Source organism: Agelaius tricolor, unplaced genomic scaffold, assembly GCF_023055355.1.
Source record: "Agelaius tricolor isolate 1412-34295 unplaced genomic scaffold, bAgeTri1.0.p SCAF_5, whole genome shotgun sequence".
In the NCBI taxonomy this organism is placed as follows: domain Eukaryota; kingdom Metazoa; phylum Chordata; class Aves; order Passeriformes; family Icteridae; genus Agelaius; species Agelaius tricolor.
In genome coordinates, this window is record NW_027269265.1 from 39106056 (window position 1) to 39129127 (window position 23072).

The 23072-nt window shown below is 46.8% G+C and overlaps 3 protein-coding genes and 1 pseudogene across 11 annotated transcripts in view; 3 read left to right on the top strand and 1 right to left on the bottom strand.

The window, feature by feature from the left end:
• ARHGAP1 (Rho GTPase activating protein 1) overlaps positions 1-5770 on the bottom strand; it is a 26201-nt gene extending 20431 nt beyond the window's left edge. Inside the window, exons 1-4 of one of the 9 annotated variants that reach the window (XM_071427448.1) lie at positions 5522-5769; positions 4634-4769; positions 2949-3119; positions 323-509 (exon numbers count right to left, since the gene is read on the bottom strand). In XM_071427448.1, the coding sequence (XP_071283549.1) occupies positions 323-464 (142 nt within the window). In that variant the 5' untranslated portion in view covers positions 465-509; positions 2949-3119; positions 4634-4769; positions 5522-5769. Of the gene's footprint in view, positions 1-322; positions 3120-4633; positions 4770-5521 lie in introns of all 9 variants that reach the window. The other 8 variants (XM_071427449.1, XM_071427454.1, XM_071427446.1 and 5 more) reach the window with 8 other exon arrangements.
• On the top strand, positions 5764-7235 carry LOC139590624 (uncharacterized; annotated as a pseudogene).
• On the top strand, positions 7236-7854 carry LOC139590625 (zinc finger protein 408-like; the record flags this gene model as incomplete). The annotated part of the gene is given in 4 exon segments (XM_071428376.1): positions 7236-7412; positions 7414-7615; positions 7618-7772; positions 7774-7854. Coding segments are annotated over 4 exon segments (615 nt in total), but the record flags the coding sequence as incomplete, so codon positions are not given.
• A 5232-nt stretch (positions 7855-13086) lies between these two features.
• Positions 13087-22855, top strand: F2 (coagulation factor II, thrombin). The gene is made up of 14 exons (XM_071427461.1): positions 13087-13233; positions 14143-14306; positions 15245-15269; positions 15470-15520; positions 16006-16111; positions 16194-16324; positions 18002-18298; positions 18661-18774; positions 19072-19199; positions 19656-19819; positions 20143-20316; positions 20433-20611; positions 21851-21921; positions 22668-22855. Exons 1-14 carry the CDS (start codon positions 13155-13157, stop codon positions 22809-22811), a joined length of 1827 nt encoding a protein of 608 aa, XP_071283562.1. The 5' UTR covers positions 13087-13154; the 3' UTR covers positions 22812-22855.
• Positions 22856-23072: the final 217 nt, after the last annotated feature.

Here is a 23072-nt window from a genome sequence, read left to right on the forward strand (position 1 = left end):
CATTCCAGTCCAGAAGGCCAAACTCTCCTGCAAGAGACCATAATGGAGCATACTCAAAGATTTACAGCACATCTATTCTGTCAGCACCAAAATGCAGCCAGGCACAGGACTGAGAAGAGCATATTTACAGCAGCTGGTCTGCACTTTTTAGTGCTGTTCAATACTGAGGCTGATTCACTTGGGTGTGGTGCAAGTTTAATACATCTATAAAGCTTTTAGATGGAGCTGGAGCTCTCTGTATATGTAGATATGACCACAATGCTGCAAGACAAACAACTGCTTTTTGGCCAAAACCCAGATCCCAAACAAGCAGGATACTTACCTGATTTGGGAAAAGCAGGGACTTCATCTGATGGCCAGTTCTTATCGTCTATGGAGGGGGCCAGTTTGAGCTGGCTGAGGGACTGGTTGGTATCATCCAAGTTCAGGTCATCCTGAAGATCCGTGAGTGGGTCTGTAGCCATGGTCCCCAAACACCGCAGTTTATTTCGCTGTGTCTAGAACACAGACTACAGAGATTGTTAGGTGAGACACAGAGATCACAAATCTACCTCCCCACAGAGACACTTCCTCTTCTCACCGATTTCCCCCCAATACTCCCTCATCCTTACTTATCCAGAGATTGTGTCCCCTCCTCCTTAATACAAGCAGGAATTCCTCCTCCTCCTTGTCAGAGGCACAACATATCAGATTCTTTCACGCCAATTGCTATCAAAGGCCATCAAGAGCTGTACCAACCCTCTCAAGGAATCTCTGCTTGACCACAGCTCTGGGCAGAACAGTTTTTCTCTCCTGAAACAGAAGCAGCACCAGGACTCTGCAGAAGGCGACAGGCTGCACCAGCCCCTGCCTGATACACTCCCTGTATGGCTCTGAGCTCCCCCTCCCTCCAAACAGCTGGCACAAAGCCCGGCTGTTTCCACAGTTGGCCCAGTACTGGAAGCTTTCCCAAGAATCACCCCCCTCCTTCTCCCCACAATGGAGAACCAGAGCTCTCAACAATACTGAAGTGCGTGCTTCAGTGTGCTTCGATCTGAACAGAGAAGTGAACAGCTCCTTAAAACAGGAATTTTTTAGGCGGAGCTAGTAAAACGGAGAACAATACACATAGAATCCTCATCTCCTTTCAGCATCACCCAGTAAATCCTTTCTCCTACATAATAGCTAGAAGCAAGGAATCACTTCTTTCATTTAAAGCCATACTGCCTGAATGAGTATTTTTCACCAAGCATGCAATAAGCAGACTAAAGAATTAAGAGGGTCCAAGAAACAGACAGCTCAGTGCGTTTGCTGTTGTTTGCAAATATTTCTCACTCTCATCTGAAGCAGAAGATACATTAAAGCTGGGACTGAGCTAGCACAGCATACAGGACCTCCTAAGAGTACCAACTCTTAAGGACAATCCTTGGGAAGCTGCTGTTATCCTCTGAATTCAGTCTCCTGGAAGTAAGCAAGGAAACATTAAAAAGGACAACTATGTAGATCTGGACTGCTCACACTGACCATGTGGACAGTAATTCAGTGGTCAGCAGGCAGCAAGCCAAGAGGAAGTGTAGAAAAATCAAGTGACATCTTGCATCAGCAAGAGTCTCTGCAGCACTGTTTCACAGCAATGCTTGTGGCTTATTTTTCTTTATAAGGAAAGCAAAGGGTTCAAAGATCATCTGAGGAGGCACAACACCTTAGTGTGAAAAGTATATTTGCAGTAAAGCTATTTCCTTTAGCAGAATGGAGAGGGGGACGATGTTTTGCATCTTCCATCCCTGGAGCCTGAATGTGTATGCAGAGAAAACAATGAAACAGTTACTCAGACTGAGCATAGAGGACAAAACCTGTGAGAGACTGAGCTCTGGAAGGTGTCACATCCATGCTCAGGTCTATACTTGCCACCAAGCTTGAAGATGCATTTTGAGAGCACAGGAAATTGGATATTCAGTGGTTTTCTTCTCCCTTTGGACCATTCCAAGCTTATTATTTACTTCCTATCCTCCCTTATCTGCTACTCACCAGTTTACAACCAGTTTTCACCTCTCCAGGGCTCCCAAAGGACTGAAAGCTATTGCTAATCAAATGCAATGTTTCCCATAATACGAAAGAGCATGACATATACAGACAGCAGGTCATCAAGACAACACATCAGACACATAGGGTCCCACCACTGCAGCCATGCAAAGATCCAAGCAAAATTATTTTCCCTGCCCTCCGGTCAGGGCTGCCAGAGCTGCCTGACCTAGTCTGATATCAACAGGACAAGGAGCAAGAAATTAGGTTCCCTAGCACTTTGAGCTCATGCTGGAACCACGCAGCAGTGGAGCCAGGGACCAGGACTCCCCACCCCTAGCAGCTGATCCGATTTCTATGGTAACAGCAGGCACTGACTCCTATGACTCAGCGAGCTTAAAGCATTTCCCACAGGAGCTCAGCAGCCCCAAAAGCCAGTGCTCCATGCTGAGGAAGCATTCATAGCTCCCCAGGACAGCCTCTCAGCATTCACAGCTCTCAGGGACTTCCCAGCCCTAGTGGGGACAGAGGACCCACATTTCACTACTGCCATCCACTGAGATGCCTTTCATGGGAGATTCTTGGGGATGCCCGGTAGCAACCACTTCCCCAAAGACGAGTCCTGAAACACCTGGGGACCAAATCCAAATCCCCCCAGAGAGCAGTGATGGTACTGCCATAGGGCCAGCAAGTCACCAAGTGTCCCTACACTTGTCCCTACACTCACCACTCGGCTTTACAGTCAACTTGCAGCACTTGTCCAGAGACAGAAGAGCAGGTTATTAGACAGCACTGGGGGATTTCCCCTGAGGCATAAAATTAATCTTAGTGTGGCACCATGTGGAAGAAGGAAGTTGTTTGTTAGTAGGATCCACACTGCAAAAAGAGCCCAGTGGATAGTGCTCTGGCCTCACCCCTTGGAAAAACAGACAAGGCTCTCCAGATACCTTCATGAAGTTTTCACAACCAGCTCCATTCCTTGGCCGTAGGTTACTGCTCCATGGTGTTAATGGAAGCAGGATCCAGAGCAGAAGACCTCTTAGATTTCAGGTCCTTCTTGTGAACCATACTGTAGTACCCAGAGAGCCCCAGAAGATTTTGCAGATTTTTCTCCAGCCCTTTCCCAACATGCAAAAGGCAAAAGCACAGGATCTCACATCAGATAACCATACAGCAGTTTAGGACATGAAATCTTCTAAATGCTTGGGAAATAGTAGGCTCTGAGAAGGAGAGAACTGGAGTTATCATGTAAAACACAAATTGAGGATCTTCATATAAGGATATACATTTCACTTTCCAATAGTGCAGCTGCATGAGATGCTTCCCTGTGTACTCAAAAATCATCCCTAAGGATCTGTCTTTAAACAGAAAGTCCATATGTATCATGGCGATATAGCTGTTAAAATGAGTAAAGTGTTCGTTAAAACATTTCATGGTTTTTAACAATAAAAGAGCATTTCAACAGATTTAATTCTGTTTAAAAACTGCATCTGTTTTACATAAATGTCATGACAAGATGCAAGTGGTACACTCCATATAGCAAATAATAAGATAAGAAAAATTACACACCTAGATTTTGAAAAGCAAAAGTTGTAGCCAAAGATTTAAAACCTAAAGAATCACACACAGCAGCAGAAGCATTTACTTACTGCCAAGTTCTAAAGACCCAACTGTACCTTTTTTTTCCAAGTATTTAAGTATGTTTTCTGCAACTGCACTACACCTGAACACTTGCTGTGTAATAAAAATTAACTTTCCTAGATAAGAGAGACGTGATGGAGAACAGCATACTCCTCTAAAGGAGAGAACTCAAACCATTAAAATACAATATTCACAGAAATTCTGAACTGCAGATTCCTTATATAAGATCCAGAATTTACCCAAGGAAGACCATTCACATTATACCCAGGAAATCGTGGTGGCTGCTGTTCATGAAAACTATTTTTTTCTGCAATTTCATTTCACTATTTTTCTATCACTTATTTCTAAGCTACACCTGCTTGGTAGTTTCCTTTTCCTGTTTTTCTTCCAGATGTACTATTAGTTCAGAAGTGAATTACACTTCAAAATATGTCCATGCATATATTACCACACCCTGGAGCTCTACATACAATAAAGAATTACAGAAGCCAAGTGACCTCTTCTTCCATGCAAGATGAACAAGCAATGGTCAGATGCAACACAATCCTGGTTCCGGGATTATTTTTATGACTTTGCCGCCATCCACACCTCCTCCCAGTTTCAGCCTATTTGCACAATGTCGCTTTTTCTATACACATCAATCAAGGCCCTGCACTTTGCTACAGTGTTAAAAACAAGCACGTCGAAAGAAAAGGGAGCAGTTACTCAGCAGCAGACCTCCAGGGTACTCACGTGCATGAATGAGGTCCAGAACCGAGACTCACCCACAGAGCCCACCCCTTGTCTTCCCTCACATCAAGACTGATAATACCACCGAGAGGATCACTACCCTGGCACTACCCTGAAAGAACGTAGAGGTCAAGAGCCAGACCTTGTCCTGGCTCACCATGACCAGTAAACTCAGGACAGACACACTACTGCTCAGGGAAGCCCTTTGCTCCTTCATTATTCCAACAACTTTTTAATTGAGCAGCCTTCCTTCCCCAGTCACCTCAATCCGTTTACTGAAGGCCACCTCCGTGCCCGCTGGAAATCCACGCTAGCGAGGAGTCAACTTCCCCTTACTGGTTCTCTGCAGGGTCTGAGGGCAAAAGTGCTGAACTCTCCAAGTGTCCTCTCCGGAGCTGCTGCACAAAGTACAGAAGCTGCTCTCAGTGCCGTGCAGGACCCACCCCGGACTCATGTGAGGGAGGCAGTGAGGCACACACAGCCCTGCGGGGGCTGCAGCCCTCCTCCTCCTCATCACCCCCTCCACTATACATCTGTTCTCTCCCGTTCCCTTCGACTCATCTCCTGGGAGACCCCTGAGGGAACCTCAAGACGGCTTACGAGACTCACGGACTTACTATTTACATTGTTAAAACAAAGGTCCCCTAGTACACACCAATCGCCTGAAGGCAGGACAAGTATCAGCCCCCCCCCCCCCGCTGCTGGGCACCGGGATTAATGGCAGCCGGCCCCAGCGCCAGCCCAGCCGCAGCCGCCGAGGTCGGGAGCAGCCAGCAGCAGCCACGGTGGCGCCGCTCCGGCGGTACCTGCACCGCCTGCCCCGGTCAGCGGTGACCAGGACACCGCGGGCTGCCGGCCCGGCTCTCCCCGCCCAGGTGCCCGCGGCGCTTCACCAGCCGCGCTCTTCCCGCCAGGCGCGCACCGCGGACGAACCGAGCCGCTCCCTCACACAGAGCGAGCCCGGCAACACCCGGGCGGAGCGCTCGGGGCTCCGGGCCCAGCCCCGGCCCGTTCAGCCTCAGCCCCAGCCCAGCCGCCGGGCCGCTCCCCCGCCCCAGCAGCACCAGGACAGGCCGCCGGACCCCGCTGCTGCAGGCTGGGCCCGGCCGCGCTCCCCGGGCACCCCACGCCGCCCCGCCGGTGCCGGTACCTGCCACCGCCACCGCCCGCCTGTCACCGCTGCCCGCCGGAAGCGCGGCCTCGCCGCCGGGGAATCCCGCCCCGCCCCGCCCGCTGCCGGCCGCCGTCCGGGCGCGTCCGCCGCTCCCTCGCAGTGTTCCGCCGGCACGGAGCGCCCGAGGCCGAGGGGGCGGCTGCGGAGGCGCGGGGGCCCGGGCCACCCCCGCAGGCAGAGCCCCTCGTAGGTGCGTGCCGAGGCCCAGAGTGGGTGGGATGAGCGGCCCGGCCTTCCCGAGCGTTGGGTGTGCGCCCCGGCATGTGTGCGCCCTGCAACCCCTGCGGGACGGCGGTCCGGACCGTGCATCGCTCTTAGGAGCTGCCAGCCCAGAAAAGAGCGTGTCGCCCTGTTTTATGCCAGTCATGGCGATACGTCGTAGAAATACTTGTGAAACAATAGGAATGCTGCACAGGTACTGTCGGTAGTGAGAAATCGGAGATTCGTCCCTCTTCCCCAGTTTAAAATGGAAAAAGATCATAAAAGTGATGGTTCTCATGGCAGAGCCCCAGCATTACTGCATAGCAGAGTATCCATCTCCAGCGTTCATCTTTCTCTTATCCAGCAGCAGTCATGTCAACATAACAGCCAGCCTTAATTCACCCATCACGCCTTTGTGTTTGTGCAGGGGATCCCGAGGTCTCCAAGGTGGTAGCTGATGAAACCACAGTCCTCAGTGACCCTGTGTTAGCAGGCTGTCCACCAAATATTTTCACAGGCTGCAAGAAGCTTCCAAACACGAGCCATGACAAGCCAGCATGCTGGGGACTGAGAATCAGCATGTCGAGCCCATCTCAACCATTAAGACCAGTGGCAGGTGGAAAAAATAATTGGATAAGGTTGTAGATCCCAGATCTGCAGCAGAAAAAAGTGGAAATGGGACAGCAGGCAGCAAGTCCTGGAGACCTGGATCTGTTATCTCCGTCAAGCAGAGTTTGATTCAGTGCTCCCTTGGTTGGCAAGCCATGCAAGGTGCATGCTCTGGCCAGCCACTCCAGAAGTGCCTGAAGGATTCTGGTGGCAGGACAATTGGGCAGAAACCTCAGAAGCCCAGTCCTACAGAAGGAGAGACTGCAGAGCTTTGTGAGAGCAAAGCTTCCAAAACGTTTAAACTGGCTTTCCCACAGCATGGGGGAAGGGCTTACTGAAGGGCCCCGAGTGGCAGAAGGAGTATACACAGCTGGTGGAGGATTACTCTGGCAGCCCAAGCACCCCTCTAAAATCTCTGTCCCAAAAGGGGATGATCGAGCACAGGTGGTGCTTCAGGGAGTATGATAAAGCCTTCCTGTGGCTCTGCACCCCCAGAAGCACCACTTTGTCCACCCTGGCCACAAAGCCTCTCCTGTGCACAGAGTGTGGCAAGAGCTATAGTTCAGAAGGGAGCTTCAAGACCCATGGGTTGGCCCACGGGGCTGTGTGGCCATTCCAGTGCACCCAGTGTAACAAGGTTTGGTGCCCCAGAGGAGAGTTGCAGGAGCACCAGGCCCTGCACACTGGCCAGCACCCCTTGTCCTGCCAGCAGTGTGGCAAGGCCTTTGCATGCTGGCTCTCTCTCTGCATGCACAGGGAGATCCATTTGGCTGCTGGGACTGGCCCAGCTGGTCCCAAGGGGTGCCAGTGTGCCATATGTGGGTGTCACCTGGCCAACTCCAGCTCCTTGTGCAACCACATGTGCTTGCACATGGGGTAGTGCACTTTCACCTGCAAGCAGTGCGGCAAGTCCTACACCCTGGCCACTAAGCTGTGGTGCTATCAGAAATCCCACCTGGCTGGCAAGCCCTGCAAATGTGAGCTCTGTGGCATGGGCTATGCCCTTCCCCAGAGCATTGTGCACCATGTGCTCACCCACAAGGTGGTAAAAGAACTTTGAGGAACTCGCCACTACAGTGGCCTCACTTGCTGTGGGCCTACCTGAGGCAGCAAGAAAGAAGCCACAGAGAAAGGGCCAGCTGGGGGGGCTTGTAGCAGGGCTCACCCTGCTCGCGGTGGAGGTGCTGAGGCCAGTGAGTGAGGCTGAGCTGCTGATCACAGCCAGCACTCACTGCATTGCTACTTACCAGTCTAAAGGCAGATCCCAGATCCTGGCGCACATGGGACAAAAGCTATGTGTCCATCAGCAAATGATATAATCAAAATCATCCTCTCCGAGCTTGAGGACAGATGCATTATGGTGCAGGATGAGGCCTCACTGAGTGATGTGGCCATCATCCAGGAGGGGATGGGCTTCAGGAGACATGGCAGAAGTGGTAGAGGTCAAGACTGATACCTGGCTGTCCCAACATGCCCTGGCTGGTCTTCTGTACTTATGAAAATGAAGGTAAAAAACCAAAATAAAACCTAGCTCTCTCATCTCTCTGTTAGCAACAAGGCCCTGTGGTTCAGCACCAGGCAGAATTAGCAGTCTTGGGGTTAACTGCCTGTATAAACTTGGGTCTTTGCAGTAGCTGCTCATTGAAGCTATGAGCCTACACATGCCACATGCTGGGCCTGGCACAGGGAAGGCATTGGCTGTTGATGGGAATAACTTCCTAGAGAAGACACAGCATTAATGAGCAGTGCTTCTGTTCTGCCTGTGTTACATTGTCAGTCAGTGACAGTGCACTGTGGGGAAGGCAGGAAAAGTCTCAAAGCAGTGACTTTGAACAGTGCCTTCCTTTCAAGTTTTTTAATTACTTGCTGCTATTCAAGCACTTTCCTGGGCTTTTACTCTTGGAGCTAAGCAACGCTTCTGATCATTTGAAGCTCATGCTGGTGCCAGACATTACTGGTAAGCAGCTTTCCAAGTGTTTACAAGGTAGCTTGTAATATTAAGAGCATTTTTCACAATTAGCAGAAGCAAAGTCCTGCCTTGGAGCTAGGGCTGAATGTTCCTTCTCTGCTGTCACCTGGTTTGCTTGCTGTCAGTTTCTTTTGCTTATGGTGACTAGATAGTCTATCTGAGGACATGAAAAGGATAGTTTTGTGTCTCACTGTGCAATTTTCAATGTCCCCAGCTGAAAGGCTCCTCACCTCTCCACATAAAGGTTGACTAGTTCATCCCTGCTCAGAAGATTGTCCATTTCCTCTCCACATTCATACTGGGTTCAATAATTTTTTTCCTTGTTTCTCTTCACACATTCTTGCTTCCTCTCTTCCCCTTCTCTCCTACCCCTGCACCAAAACATTAAAAGACAGCACTGCCAGAACTACATCCCAATATCCCCACTGCTGCATCTTCTTCAGTCCCTGTTTGCCAACTGAGGCATGCTGACGTTAATTAGTCCTGTTGCAGGAATGAAGTGCACAGCTATGTGAACTTGACCTCCTAGGAAGAGTTGACAATGCCAGACCTAACAGGTCTTTCAGACTTTCCTGCTCTGCACTCTTTCCACGTTATAGGAACACCACTTTGATTTGCTGAATCCTCAGTTTTAGCTATTTTTGCTCTCTGTTTTATGCCTCTCAAACATCTGCAATTCCTCTATTTTTTTAATTTAGTCTTGCTTAGTGGCTTTAAATTCTCTGCGTTTCTTATGCCCACTGCACAAGGCACCAGGGAATCATAAGTGGTATAGTTCCCTTTTGGGGTGCTATGAATGCAGTTATGTGACACTCCTAAAAGCTGCGCTTTGTGGTTTAAATTTTTTTTCATTAACTTTTATGACATGTTTGCAGACAAGGTGCTAGAGTGAGATCCATGACACTTTGATGTGATGTAAAGATGGAAGGTGAATTCAGTTGATAAACCTTTGGGTGTCCTAATTTTTAATTATTTTCTCTAGAGGGGCATGTGAGCTAAGTATTCCCTGAGTGCTTGGAGCACATGCATGTGAGGGGGCTTGTATTTGAAGGTGCAGTGCTTCCTACTGTTCTCTCTTTGGTGCCTATCCAAACTCAAATATTGACACAGCTGCGGAATGTTCTCACTGGAGCTGGGCTCATGTGCTGTGTTTGAAGTGTGTGCCCTCTGTCACAGCAGAATTGGGAGAGAAGGGGGAGCAATGGGGGAAAGGGGCAGGGAGAACCCAGACCCCTATTGCCTAAATAGCTGACCTGCTTCTTTATCCCAAGGTAACAGGAGAGAAGTAGAAGGAGCAATTATGAATTAGGAGGTCTTCACAGAAACATTGTTCACCTGACTGTTGATCTGAGTAGGGGGGAGCATGTCTGTGCCTTGCTGCACGTATCACTTGGCTGCAAGATAAACTTATCTGGCTAATTCTGAGGAGAGGAGGTGTTTCACCAGGAGGTGATTCCCATGGGCCCCTGGTAGTGATGCCACCACCATGTCTTTGTCTTAGAAGCAGCATGTTCTCATGTGAACAACCTTTTTCTTGACAGCAAAATGATGCATAAATCTGTTTACTCCTAGGAAATTCTATAAAAGCACTGAAGACCATGGTGCTGGTGAACCTCAGCATGGATAGGATCTGTACAGGGTGCTGTGGCCTGACTGGATAGCTGTGCAGTGCTGTTTAGCTTGGTTTTTGCAGCATCTGAAGGAATGTGGGATTATCTAATGCCATACCCTTTCTTGTATTATGTCCAGTAAATGGTATTTTAATGACTGCATTGTAGGCTCTGAGTGCCTTTTTTATTGGAATCCATAACAAGCCCTCATGCCAGTGCATTACATTTGGTGCAGTTGTCAGGATGCTGGTGAGAAGGGAAGAAGGATAGCAAGGAGAAGGATGTGTGCCTGCCTGATGCCATATGCTGGCATGGGGAGCAGTTACACAGCATGCTGCCTTTCGGTGCCAGTGAGGGTTAAGTTTTGGGACAGCAGACACGTGGATTGCCCAGCTGGCTGGAGATCTTGTGCACCCATTACCAGTACAGGCTCAAGCAGCGAGCACACAGCTCTGCTGGGTAATGAAGTCCACCATGCTGGCAGGGCTTCACCAAAGCTTTGGGGTGCTGCTGCAACACTCCTGGGTGACAAGTGCCAAGATCTTTTGGATGATTGGAGTCCTTCCTGCTGGCAGGGTGACACCAGGTGTCAGGCATGCACACAAGTGTTACATTTAAATCTCACACCACAGTCAGGGTTCAATCCCTAGCCAACTTGTAAACTGGCTTGAACCTGACCAAGATGTTTGAATGAAAAGGAACAGGCTGCAAGGGAAGGAGACCCCATCTGGCAGCTCTCTGGCCCTCAGGGACAGGGGAACCCCTGTGTGAAGGGATAAGGGTTTCATCTTTGTGATTGTATCCAAGGTGTTGCTTTGATTAAACTGTATAACTCCCTTTAGGAAGAGATTGATAAATGCCTCAACTATTAAACGAGCAAACTATCCATCACAGGCCAAGGTCAAAGAAAATGGGCCAAGGCCAAACCCCCTATATTCTGCTCCCTGAAAGTTGAAAAAGTAGTTACACAGGAAAAATAAATTGCCAAAGGCTTTTTTTACTTAAAAAGATGAATCAACACATAGAAGGAAAGAGATCGAAACTCTTAACTGTGTTACAAACTGTCACTCTGGATGATAAAGGTATCTTAACTCTCTTGTCCTAAGAAAGAAAATAGCATCCATCATCCATGAGTGAGTGAAGGCAGAAAGAAAATGAAATTATAAAAACTTGCTTGCAGGAATGGAAGAGTTAAATGTTGGAGGGGTGGAAGTCACACCCCTGGAGAGGTGATAGCTGATGCATGCTGTGCTGCTGCAGAGGCTAACCACAGGAATGGGAGAAATAGAGAGGAGCCCTAGAAGCACATTAAGGAATGAGGAAGGCCACAATGTGAGGAGTCAGCATCTTTAATTACTAACATTGTTGTGAGACACAAGAAAGGGCTGGAAAGTGCCCCAGGATGTAGTGAAAATCTCCAATTACAAAGCAACAAAATAAATGTAGGAACCAGAGCAGAAGTAACATTTAAGGAAGCTGGCATAGGTAGGTATTAGAAGATACTCATACCTGTCTGATAACCAAGCTTAACTGCTGAATTGTATTGCTGCTTAAAGTTAGCCTTATATTCTGCATGATCCCAGGGAAGGTGATAAGACCTTTCCTTTAAAGGAAAGACGAGGGTAAAAATCTATGCATAAATATAACAACCCTGACTTAAGCTTCAGTGTAAATGCTGCCTGGTTATTATAAGGAAGAGACAGAGATGCAGAAATGAAAGTGCTTGAGGAGATGGAAGCTGCTCCTCCTCTAGTTAGGAGTGGAGGTGGCTGTGTGGGACACAGCAGCTGCTCTGACCTCACCACTCTTGTTTGTGCTTTTCCCTGTCTCTGCCTGTGCTCTCTGCCTAAATGCTGCTTCCCCTGCTAAGTAGCATGGGTATTTCTAGGGTTGCGTCTAATCCCATTCACACACTCTCCACCCAGGTCATTTCCATCCAGAGAATCCCAGCCATTCCTAAAGGTGTCTCTCCAAAATCCATAGCAAGGAGTAGAGATGTGTGTGGATGAGAACAGGAGATACTCTTATTATGTGAGGAAGGAAGCCTCTGCAACTGCTCTTTGTACCAGTGTCCAGAGTCATTGCTCAGCCACCCTAATGCTAATATTTGCACTCTTCTATGGAGATAAACATTACAGATGTATCAGTTGCACAGAGGCACAGCACAAAATATGCTCCCTGCTGGCAGGAAGCATTTTTGTTCCATGTGGCAATTCCTGAGACTACCCCCATGCTGCCCTGTTTTTCCACTCTTGCCAATAGTCTGCTTGCTGTAGCAATCATTAGAGCCTTCTCAGCTCTGGTAGTCCACTTCCTGACTTAATAGCTGATGTCATGACATCCAGACCATTCTTCTCTCCCTGTTCCTGGAAGCCCTTGTTTTCCTGGCTGGTTTTGGGTGTGCTAGCTCCCTGCTTGTCAGAGTTTCTGTTTCCTTTTGGATAGACTTTAGTATGTTCCACTATGGGGGAAGAAAAGCGGGAACCCAGCCTTCCTGCTGCTTCATCCTCCTCCACTCAGCTGGGAATTATGAGGTATTGGGAAGAATGCACTGCCAATGGCACTGCTAACTAACCTAACTGGGAGGAAAATTTAAATTCCAATTGGGCTGTCAAAGGCATCCTTTCTGCTCATTGTCATGGGCAAGGGAGAAGGAGGAACACTGAAACTGTGCCGTTGTGGTGCCAAAATAGCTGAGGCTGAGCTTGCTGATAACTGCGGGAAGGAAAGAAAACTGAGCACTAGGGAGAATCAGGGGGGCTTGCAGCTAAAAAGAGGAGGACTGGGAATGGCTAAGGAGGTCTCAAAGTCTTCCTGCATTTGAGTACAGCCTTTGAGAAGAGTCAGGCAGGGACCTGAACCAGCATGGTGGGGAGGCAGTGATGGTGCCATCGGCTGCACAGGAGCAAAGCCAGGGAAAAGGAGCATGCTCTCTGGAGGGAATGGCTGTGAGCTGGCAGAGGTACCTCTCTCTGGGACAAACGTCTCTTGCTACTCATGCCATCTTCCTAAGTATGAAATAGGAAGTTAAGTAAGGAAATGAAGATGCTCTGATAGGAGGGACAGATGCCAAGAGAGGAGGGATAAGAGTCCCGCTGTCCCTGACACACCACGACCTGGACTCCTGTTTCTTCATTCTGGTTCAATATTAACCCAGCAGGGCTGAGACTCTGCTTATTCTGCTTCCTTTGCAATTCCCCTGCAGCCAGGGCTGTACAGCATGGCGCAGACCAAAACCAGCATACTGAGGGGCCTGCTCTTCTCCAGCCTTCTGCACCTCACCTTGACCCATGATGGAGGTAAGACTCAAGGGCAGAAGTCCCAGTAGATGACAGGAGGAAGACGGGAATAGTTCTTTCCAGGGGTAATACAGGTGGCAAGTTTTCTTCCTCAAGTCAGGAGGCTAAAAGCTTGAAGCTGGGAGCAAAAGGGTGCTGAGAATGGAGTGAACATGGGAAGATGCAGCTGCATCTGTCAGCTGGTGACAGCAACTCAGTGCATTTTATGAATCACTTGGGAAATGGCAGGAGGAGACTGTGGCTTAGTCCAGGATCAAGTCTAACATAACCATCGGGCTTTTGGGGATAGTTTCTCAGCTGACCTAGGTGACTTCAATTCTCCATTGCCTCCTCAGCTGTCTCTTATTGAAACTTTAGGTCATACAAAATCTGTCACCTTCCTGCCCACTGCTCCTTTTATTAGAGCTTCTAACTATCTTTTCTTAACATGAGGTTAAGTCCTCTTGGACCCACTACTGTGTAGGGGAAGATCTGTCTCCAGGTCTCAAATCAGGGGCTCTGAATATGAAATGAAACCAAGCTGTGCTTATCGCAGTGGTCTGAGGCTTGCAAGACAGAAATACAGTGGCTGGGGACAGGGTCACCAGCAGGCTCAAAGCAAACAAACCTCTAGCTAACTGCAAATAACAGAACAGCTTTGTTGAGGAAGCAGTGTTCTGTCACTTCTGTTCCTTGTAAGTGATGGGAGCTGTGACGGGATGAATTCCAGAGAGCCTGCTCTGATCATCAAGTGTAGACCTGACAGGGCTTCTCCTCCCTGTGTGGTGGGCTGGGGGAAGCTGGGCTGGGGGAGGCTGGGCTGTGGGATCACCACATCAGCTGCATGCAGTTTTTGGAAACTGCAAGGGGAGACAAAGGTGCCCTCTGGCTGTGAGCAGCCCTTTGACTGGCAGTGTTCTGACCTGATAGTTTTCCTGGAAAAGGGGCAGGCATTGTCACTGCTCAAGCGCCACCGACGTGCCAACAAGGGATTTCTAGAAGAGATGCTTAAGGGAAACCTGGAGCGAGAGTGCTTGGAGGAGATATGCAGTTATGAGGAGGCTTTCGAAGCCCTTGAATCCACCGATCAGACGGTACGTACCAGGAAACATCCCCCAGCCACCCTCTGTAGGGAGACACCAGCAGGTTGCCCACACAGCCAGGGGCCAGGGTTGTAATACTCAATTCTGTGAACCAAAGATGAGGCTGATGAGTGCACACCCCATGTGCTCAGGCTTCCTTAGGGAGCTTCCCTCCTTGAGACACTGCACAGACTACACCTGAAAGCTCAGGTTCTTTTCTCTCCCTCTCTATGCATAAAGTGACAAGGTGCCATTGGTCCTGAATAGCACCTTCCACTAGCTCAGCATGGTATCACACACATAAGAGCTGCTATCCCAGACACTCACAGAAGCACTGGCATAGTAGTCAGAACACTAAGTGCAGGTTCCTCAGACTCCCTTGAGCTTCTGCACACCCTGCCCATTTTTCCGGTTTCCAGACTCACTCTGCCAAATTTGTGCTGCATCCTTTTGGGATTTGCTCCTAGCCCCAAGGCTGGTGTCAGAATTTCACACCCAAAAAAACAACAAATAAACAGTTAGGAGCCTAAGCCAGCAAGACACTACCTCTTTGGAGTACTTCAAAAGCAATCAGCCTCAGGCTGCATGGCAGAGATGAGCCAACACCTACATGTGATCTGTGGCCTTAGAAATTCCAGGTTCAGCTGCTTGGACTTCTGCACTGTAGCCCACTGCACTACCTGCACTGCTTGCTCTGCAGGTTGATGAAGGTTGTAAACATCTTTGGTCTCCTTAGAAACAACAGTATTGTCTTGATTCCTGAGTCTGATGTGTGGGAATGTGGTTTTTTTATTGCATTTTTTGCTTTGACTCCATAGTAATTGGTATAAACAGAGCTAGGTTAGTCTTGTCTTTTGTTGTGATGGGATGTTCTCTTACTGGTTTGAATAGCAGTAGCCAAGAAAGGTTTGATGTTCTGTGTCCCTAATTTTTTTTCATCTTTTTTACAGGATATATTTTGGTCAAAATACCAAGGTAAGTTGTTTTGATTCTTGCAGGTACTGTTACTCCTTAGGATGCACTGTCCCATCCTGGAGAGATGGCTCCCTCTTTTAAGAGCTCACTTTCCAGGGCTAAGCACTTGTGTTTTGTCCCTAGATGATAAACTGGTTTAAATGATGATGCTTATTTGGATTGCTTTCATATAATGTGTCTCTTTCTTCTTATTTTGCTAGTATGTCAGGGCCTGGGAAAGGCCAGGACACTTCTGGATGCTTGTCTAGAAGGTATGAATTTCATGCTGACCTCAATCTCCTTGATACAGTGAGTGCCAGGAACTTGCTTCCTGCAGAAATTGTACAGAAAAAAATTAAACTGATGTTGGAGAAGCCATCTAATTTTAAGGAAAAATACCAGGGGAGGAATTTGAAATTATGTCTTACTCTTTATTTCCCCAGTAATCATTTCAACAAACAATCTAGTTTGTGCACTGAAATAGTATGGAGTGAATATCCTTATCCTTGCGACACAGTCAGGTGTGAGCAGCCTCTCTGAGCCAAAGCAAAGCACAGAGCCCTCAGGGATAGCTCCCTCTGATGAAGCAGAGAAAGCTTAGGCTGTGTGCTCTTCTCACAGGAAGAGGATGCTTCTGCTATTGCAGGCTCATGCACCCAGCAAAAGTTAAAGGGATATGTGAGATGGTACTTCTGACCTTGAAAAATGCAACATCCAGTTCTCCTGACTGGCTTACACTGTGTTGGGATTTTGACAGGTAACTGCGCTCTTGGGCTGGGCCAGAACTATCAGGGAACAATTAGCCAAACCAAGTCTGGGATTGAATGTCAAGTGTGGACAAGCAAATATCCACATATTCCTAAGTAAGTTCATCTCCTGCATACCTCTTTAAGAGTTCTCTGTGGTGTCCTTCCTTCCTAGCCTAACCAGCTTTGTCTCTCATAGATTTAATGCCACCATTTATCCCAGCCTCATTGAGAACTACTGCAGGAACCCAGACAACAACTCAGAAGGCCCATGGTGCTATACCCGAGACCCAACGGTAGAGCGGGAGGCGTGTCCCATCCCTGTGTGTGGTATGCCCCAGCACTCCAGAGAGCCCTTCACTCACAGCAAAACACTGCACTGAGACTGATACTAAGGCAGTCAAGGAGAGGGTTAAGGAGGGGGAATGCTTACATGAATAGAGGTCAGTAGGAGTAGAGAAGCTGCATCTTAAAGGGTAAAGGAGCTGAGGAAGAAAAGTCACTGAGTTGCCCATACATAATGAGCTGTTTTCTCTAGATTATGCTAATCTAGATCTAAATTAAAACCAGTGTCAGCAGTACCCTGGAATGTACTACAGTATTTTCTAGTCAGTCACCCCAAAATCCTGGCCCAGTTGTCTCAAATTAGAGACATCCATGAGTCATAATGTTTTTTGGTCTGAATTCCTACCTTTAGGACAAAATAACTACAGTGTGTGCTTGACTGTCTGCCTTAACACTCTCTCCTGTAGAGGTATGCAGTTTAATACTCACAATCTCAAGTAAAGAGAAGATGCCCTTCTCTCATAATTGAACTGAACATGGAGGATCATCCCCCTACACTTACACATTCCCGTTTCTCCCTAGTACAGAGCCATCTCCCCTGGGGCTTGGCCTCTGTCTCAGAAGAACTGGTAAAGGAGAGAACCTTCTCACACAGCAGAAGTTTCTCTTTCAAAAACAGAGACTAGAAACAACAACTCATAAGCAAAAGTTAGAGGTCAGCAACCTTTTTGACATGGGGTTATTTTGAAATTTCAAAAGCCATTACCATTGCTCTGTTTTGCAGAATCTAACAAACTGAAAAGAAATACTGCTCTGCTTTGAGGCCAGGCACCAGGCATGATGCCAGAGGTAGCACAGATGCCTCATGAGGCCATCAGGCATCTGTGCTACCTCTGTTCACCAGTTAATTTCTGACCTGCAGTATCTTACAGTTACACTTCCTGTGTGCATGGATGTAGCAGGATTAGAAAAGCCTTTGTGCACAGATCTTTTATAATCATGTTGACATGAGTCAAAAAAGAGAAGCAGCCCTACCAATAAAGGTGAATACTACTTGCCCAGTGGCTGTTGTGCACCAGAGTGAATAGTCAAATGGGGTACCTCTTCACATGGGGACTCCCCCTGTGCACAAGGAGAAGGCACCTTGAGGCCCAGCCAAAAGAGATTATTGGGTACCCACTCCTTCAGGAAATGCTGCTTAAAACTTGCAGTCATTACGACACTTGCAAGAAAAAGTGTGAAAAGTCTTGCAGGGAAATTTTTCACTTATCATTAGATTTAGAGACATTAGCAAAAGTTAAATTTGCTATTTTAGTAGAATATCACAGTAAAAGGCTCCCCCAAATATGGCTTAGTTATGCATTTTAGAATAAGGTGTTGAAGGAGCTAATACAGCAGAATTATGATGCCTGAGACACCTACCCATCCCTTGAGCTGGTTCTCAAAGATGCCCCAGAAGGGAACACAATATTGTTCCTCATATCTTAGTGACAAAGAGAAATGTGACGAATAGTGCCAGCCTCACTTCACATACTGCTGAGCCATCTCTGACACTGCAATATTTTAGAGGGCCATCCCATGCATAGAAACACAGTGGAGTTCCTAAATATATTGGGAGGCCCCATGGAACTCTAGGCTTTACTAAGGGGCTCTGGTACTATTTGCTAATAGCACTTCTGAGTGCACAGCTGTGGCTTAAATCACAGCCCTCTGTCTTTCCAGGTGAAGACAGAACAACAGTTCCATTCACTCCACGGGCCACAGAACCTGCACCAATGGAACCTTGTGAACCAGAGAAAGGCATGCTTTACACAGGGACTCTCTCAGTCACTGTGTCTGGATCTAAGTGTCTACCATGGAACTCTGAGAAAGCCAAAGAGGTGCTCCATGGAAAACAAGTTGACCCAGAAGTGGAGCTGCAGGAGAATTACTGTCGGAATCCAGACAGAGATGACGAGGGTGCCTGGTGTGTCACAAATGAATCACCCTACTTTGACTACTGTGATCTGCACTACTGCGGTGAGAAATCTGCTTAGGTTTGGGTAGGCCCATATTTGAGGCAGTGGCATATAACAGGAGTAGAATGAAATGCTTGGCCTGGGAGGAGTGGACAAGGATGTACGTGCCCATGCACACGGGAGTCTTGTTTGTTCATATATCACGTGTACTAACCTGCCTTAGGTACATAGCACTGTTACCTCTCTGAGGTGTTCTCCCTGAAAATTCACACTGGTGGACAAGGCACATTAAAAAGAGCACTGGTGTTTTAAAACATCATTCCTTCATCAGACCTTCTGTGTGGGGAAAGGAACATTTACATTGCTGATAATCATGGCAACTACACTTAAACCTTTTGCCTTGTTTGTCTTTCCATCTCTCAGACAGCTCGCTAGAGGATGAGAACCAAGAGTCTGAGGGACTATCAGGACGTTCTACTCTTCCTAAAGACTTCAAACCCTTCTTTGATGAAAAAACTTTTGGTTCAGGTGAAGCAGGTGAGCAAAAACTCCAAGTACAGCATGTTTGCAGAAGGGATAGCCCCTCTGCAAACATGTTGTACCTAGCTTCTTCCCATTCACTGTTCCTCAGAAACATGAGCTAGCTAAAAGCTGTTAAAAGCAGGGGAAGATACTTAAATTCCTTGAAGAACTCTCAAAAGTCAATATCCAGTTCCAATCACGGAGCTAGTAAGCACTTCCTAAGATCTTCCAGCTTTGCATGCTGACTTCAGACAACAGTTCTCCACTGTGATTCAGGTAGAGTAGCAAAGCCAAGATTCCTTGTTTTTTCAGATTGTGGCACTCGTCCTTTATTTGAGAAGAAAAAGATAACAGACAAAAGTGAGAGGGAGCTGTTGGATTCCTACACAGGAAGAATTGTTGGTGGGGATGATGCAGAAGTTGGCAGCTCCCCCTGGCAAGTATTGTCTTCACATAGTCTTTGGGAATTGTGTTTTCCTTCTCTTCAGCTCAAGCAGGTAGAAATAAAAGGGCTTCCCTATATTAGGCAGCATGCATAAATTATAGATTCTAATCAAAGCTTCTCCAAGTGGCTGACAGAGCAGTACTAAAATAGCTGGAAAGAAACTCTTGAATCAAGTATGCAACCACTGGAGAAAGCAAGTGTGTTGGTGTGTTTCATCTTCATGTCTTCCTCTTTCCAGCTTTGCTGGAAAGGTAAAAGAAATGGGGTAAATAAATGGCCTACTACAGAGGATATACATGTCCACGGAAGACTTGCTACAGAGCTACTCACTCCATTTTGTCAGTATAGAGCAATGCCGTTTCCTCCTCACTGCCAAATCTGCACTTTCTGCAAGACACTAGGATCCGTTTAGTCCTGCAACGGGCTTCCTTCCTCCTCATCTCTCAGGCAGGTGATGCTCTACAAAAAGTCTCCTCAGGAGCTGCTGTGTGGTGCCAGCCTTATCAGTGACAGCTGGATCCTGACTGCTGCTCATTGTCTTTTTTATCCACCCTGGGACAAGAACTTAAGTACAAGTGACCTATTGGTGCGGATTGGCAAGCACGTAAGAGCAAAGTAAGAGTCTGAATGAAGTGGAAGGAACTAGATTTCCTCTTGAAGTAATGAGATACTTTGGAGTTGGGCTGTCATTCAGTATCCACTGAAGTATTATAACTAATGTCACATGCCTCTCAATAATAGGATCTAATGGGGCATTTGCTTCTCTTGCTGATCCTAAAGGTTGAAGTGAAAGGGAACAAGGAAGCCTGGGAAATCTAAAAGGGTGCTCCTATGTAAAGACAGCATTGTCTCAGAGGGTACAAAGCTGAGAGTATCATAAACTCCAGAAGACTTTCAGCTGCTACTGTACAGCGAGTTTTCCTTCATAACTATTTCAGATATGAAAAGAATAAAGAGAAGATTGCTCTGTTGGATAAAATAATCATCCATCCCAAGTACAACTGGAAAGAGAACATGGACCGAGACATCGCACTCATGCACTTAAAGAGACCCATCAGCTTCAGTGACTACATCCATCCTGTCTGCCTGCCTACCAAAGAAGTCGTGCAGAGGTGAGGAAAAGAGAGAGAGAGAAAAACATGACTTCTCAAGGCTATTGGCACTAAGAGTGCCAGGCAGAAGAAAGCTGTTACAATACATTTAATTATACTTGTGCTTCCTTCCACAGGCTGATGCTGGCAGGTTACAAAGGGAGGGTAACTGGTTGGGGAAACTTGAAAGAAACATGGGCCACTAGCCCCTCCAACTTGCCCACAGTTCTGCAACAAGTCAATGTGCCCATTGTAGATCAAAGTACCTGCAAGGCATCCACCAGAGTCAAAGTCACCGACAACATGTTCTGTGCAGGTAAGTAACACTGGAGTCACAGGCACAGCTTGCCACAGAAGTCAAGGGCTCTGAGCTCCTGGTGTGACTCATGCAGCTAGATTACTTTCTGATAAATTTGCAAATGCCCTCCACAAAGAATAACTTTCCCCTGATAAGAAATTTCTCAGCTCTCAGAAAATGTGAAAGCTGGAGAACTTAAAGCTAAGAATAAAGTTTGCAACAACAACCTGTGTCAGGCATTAGTCTAATGGTACTATGTAGCAGCAGCAGCTGTGGGAGAACTAAGCACAAATAAAATTATCTTTTCACTAGTACAGAGCAGTTCAGTGACTTCCTAAATTAAAGGCTGCACACCTATTATCCTATCTACTAGCTTTTGGAGCCCATTCATACTTATGGCCACATATTTTGAAGGCTCCTGCCTTCCTAAATCTCTTCTAGCATCATACCCTTTTTGAGTGAGAAGGGAAGTGGACACAGAATTCAAGTTACCAAGTTAGTATGGATTTATGTACCAGTTTAATAGTTTCTGATATATTCTTCATTTGTGCGGACTTCATCAGTTCCTACAAGCAAGTCTTGAGATTTTTGACTAAATTTGTGCTGCTTGCATCTAAATGCATGGGACTGCTTTAGTTAGGATGGAAGCCAATTACACAAGCATGCTGAAAATACAGAGCTCTTATGGATTCTCTTTCTAAACAACATTCTATGAAATAGCTGAGATGCAGACATACAGAAAAAATGGAGACACGAGTGATGGGAACGTGCAGAGATACTATCCAGTTTATCAGGAATGAATGAAATCCTCTTCCTCTTCATAGTGATACTTTAGGAAGACAGCTGGGGAGAGGAAAAGTAGAACTTGAGTGACAGGAAAGTAAAAGTGGGGATAACAGTGAATCTCTATAGTAAATAAAAGAAGAGGGAAAATAGACTATTACAAATAAGTTTGTAAGACAAGAGAAGCACAGTAGCTTAAGCTACAGCTGTTGTACAGTGTCAGTGCAACTGACACTAACACCAATTCTGATGAAAAAACAAGAATGAGAGCAGAGGGTAGATTCAAGACTGCTGCAAAGACAGATGCAAAGTTAGAATTTTAACATATATGAAAAACAGAAGTCCGAATTAACAGCATCAGCACTTTCATGGGTCCCAAAACATTTATGCTATTTATCCCAAAACCTTGAAGAAAACATGGCCAACACCAGCCACTTGCCCCTACAGTCAAATGTCCATTTTTCTTGCCTGTAGGTTACAGTCCTGATGCGCTAAAGAGAGGAGATGCCTGTGAAGGGGACAGTGGGGGACCTTTTGTAATGAAGGTATGTTCAACAAGTTCAAGCTTATAAGACATAGGAAGATAGGTTTGTTTCTGTGCTGAAATTCATAGTCTAAAAAAAGCAGCAGAGTTGAGCCACTGCTGAGTGGTTGAAGCAAACCCAGGTCATGCCTAAGATGAGCAATGGAGACCAATCCTGCAGTCATCCAGCTTCATTTCTATACTGAGCTCTCAGCATATTGGGAGATCACCTGCAGGATGCATGAGTGATGGCCAATTTTTAATTAGAGATTTAAGAGGAGAGACAAAATTACTCCAACAAACTCTGTTGGAGGTGCCAGTCTGAATCCCAATGTAGCATCCATCATTAAACAGACTGGGGCACATCCAAGGTTTAGATCTGAGAGGGCAACCAAGCTGCTAAACAATCCAGAGCACAAGTCTTATGAGGTGTGGCTGAGGAAGTAGGGCTTGTTTAGTCTGGAAAAAAGGAAGCTCAGGGGAGACCTCCTGAAAGGAGGTTATAGCTAGGTGGCACTCGGCCTCTTCTTCCTGTCAAACAAAGCACAAGAGAAAATGGCCTCAAGCTGAGCCAAGGAAGGTTAAAGTTGGACATCAGGAGGAATTTCTTCACTGAAAGAGTGCATTTAATGCTGTGGTATAGTTAACATGGTGGTGTTTAGTCAAAGGCTGGACTTGATCTTGAAAGTCTTTTCCAACCTTAATGATTCTCTGATTCCATCAAGGTCATTTGCTCCTTCTGCCAATCTCATTTTTTGTTTACTTTAGAACCCAGATGACAACCGTTGGTATCAAGTGGGAATAGTTTCATGGGGAGAAGGCTGTGACCGAGATGGCAAATATGGATTTTACACCCACGTATTCCGCCTGAAAAAGTGGATACGAAAAGTCATCGAAAATCAAGGGCGATAGATGAAGCATTTACCTTGCCTGGTCTCAGTTTTGCAACAATGCTCCACTTTAAAACATAAGTATAGAAGATCCTGAAGTAAAACAAGGTATATCCTTACAACTTGACAAAAGGAAGGTCTTATCCCTTGAAAATAAAAGCTCTGAAACCCATCTTCTTCCTTTTATTCATGCTGAGTTTAGATGTGGTTGTATCTAAGTCATGACAGTAGCCAGGAGTACCACAGCACTAGCTATACTGCTAATTACCTGTTGTGCTTGAAA

Bases quoted from the DNA above. Each gene is read 5' to 3' on its own strand.
- F2 (XM_071427461.1), top strand. From the start codon at position 13,155: ATGGCGCAGACCAAAACCAGCATACTGAGGGGCCTGCTCTTCTCCAGC. The intron at 13,234-14,142 runs GTAAGACTCAAG...CTGACCTGATAG, and splicing joins CACCTTGACCCATGATGGAG to TTTTCCTGGAAAAGGGGCAG. The intron at 20,317-20,432 runs GTGAGGAAAAGA...TTCCTTCCACAG, and splicing joins ACCAAAGAAGTCGTGCAGAG to GCTGATGCTGGCAGGTTACA.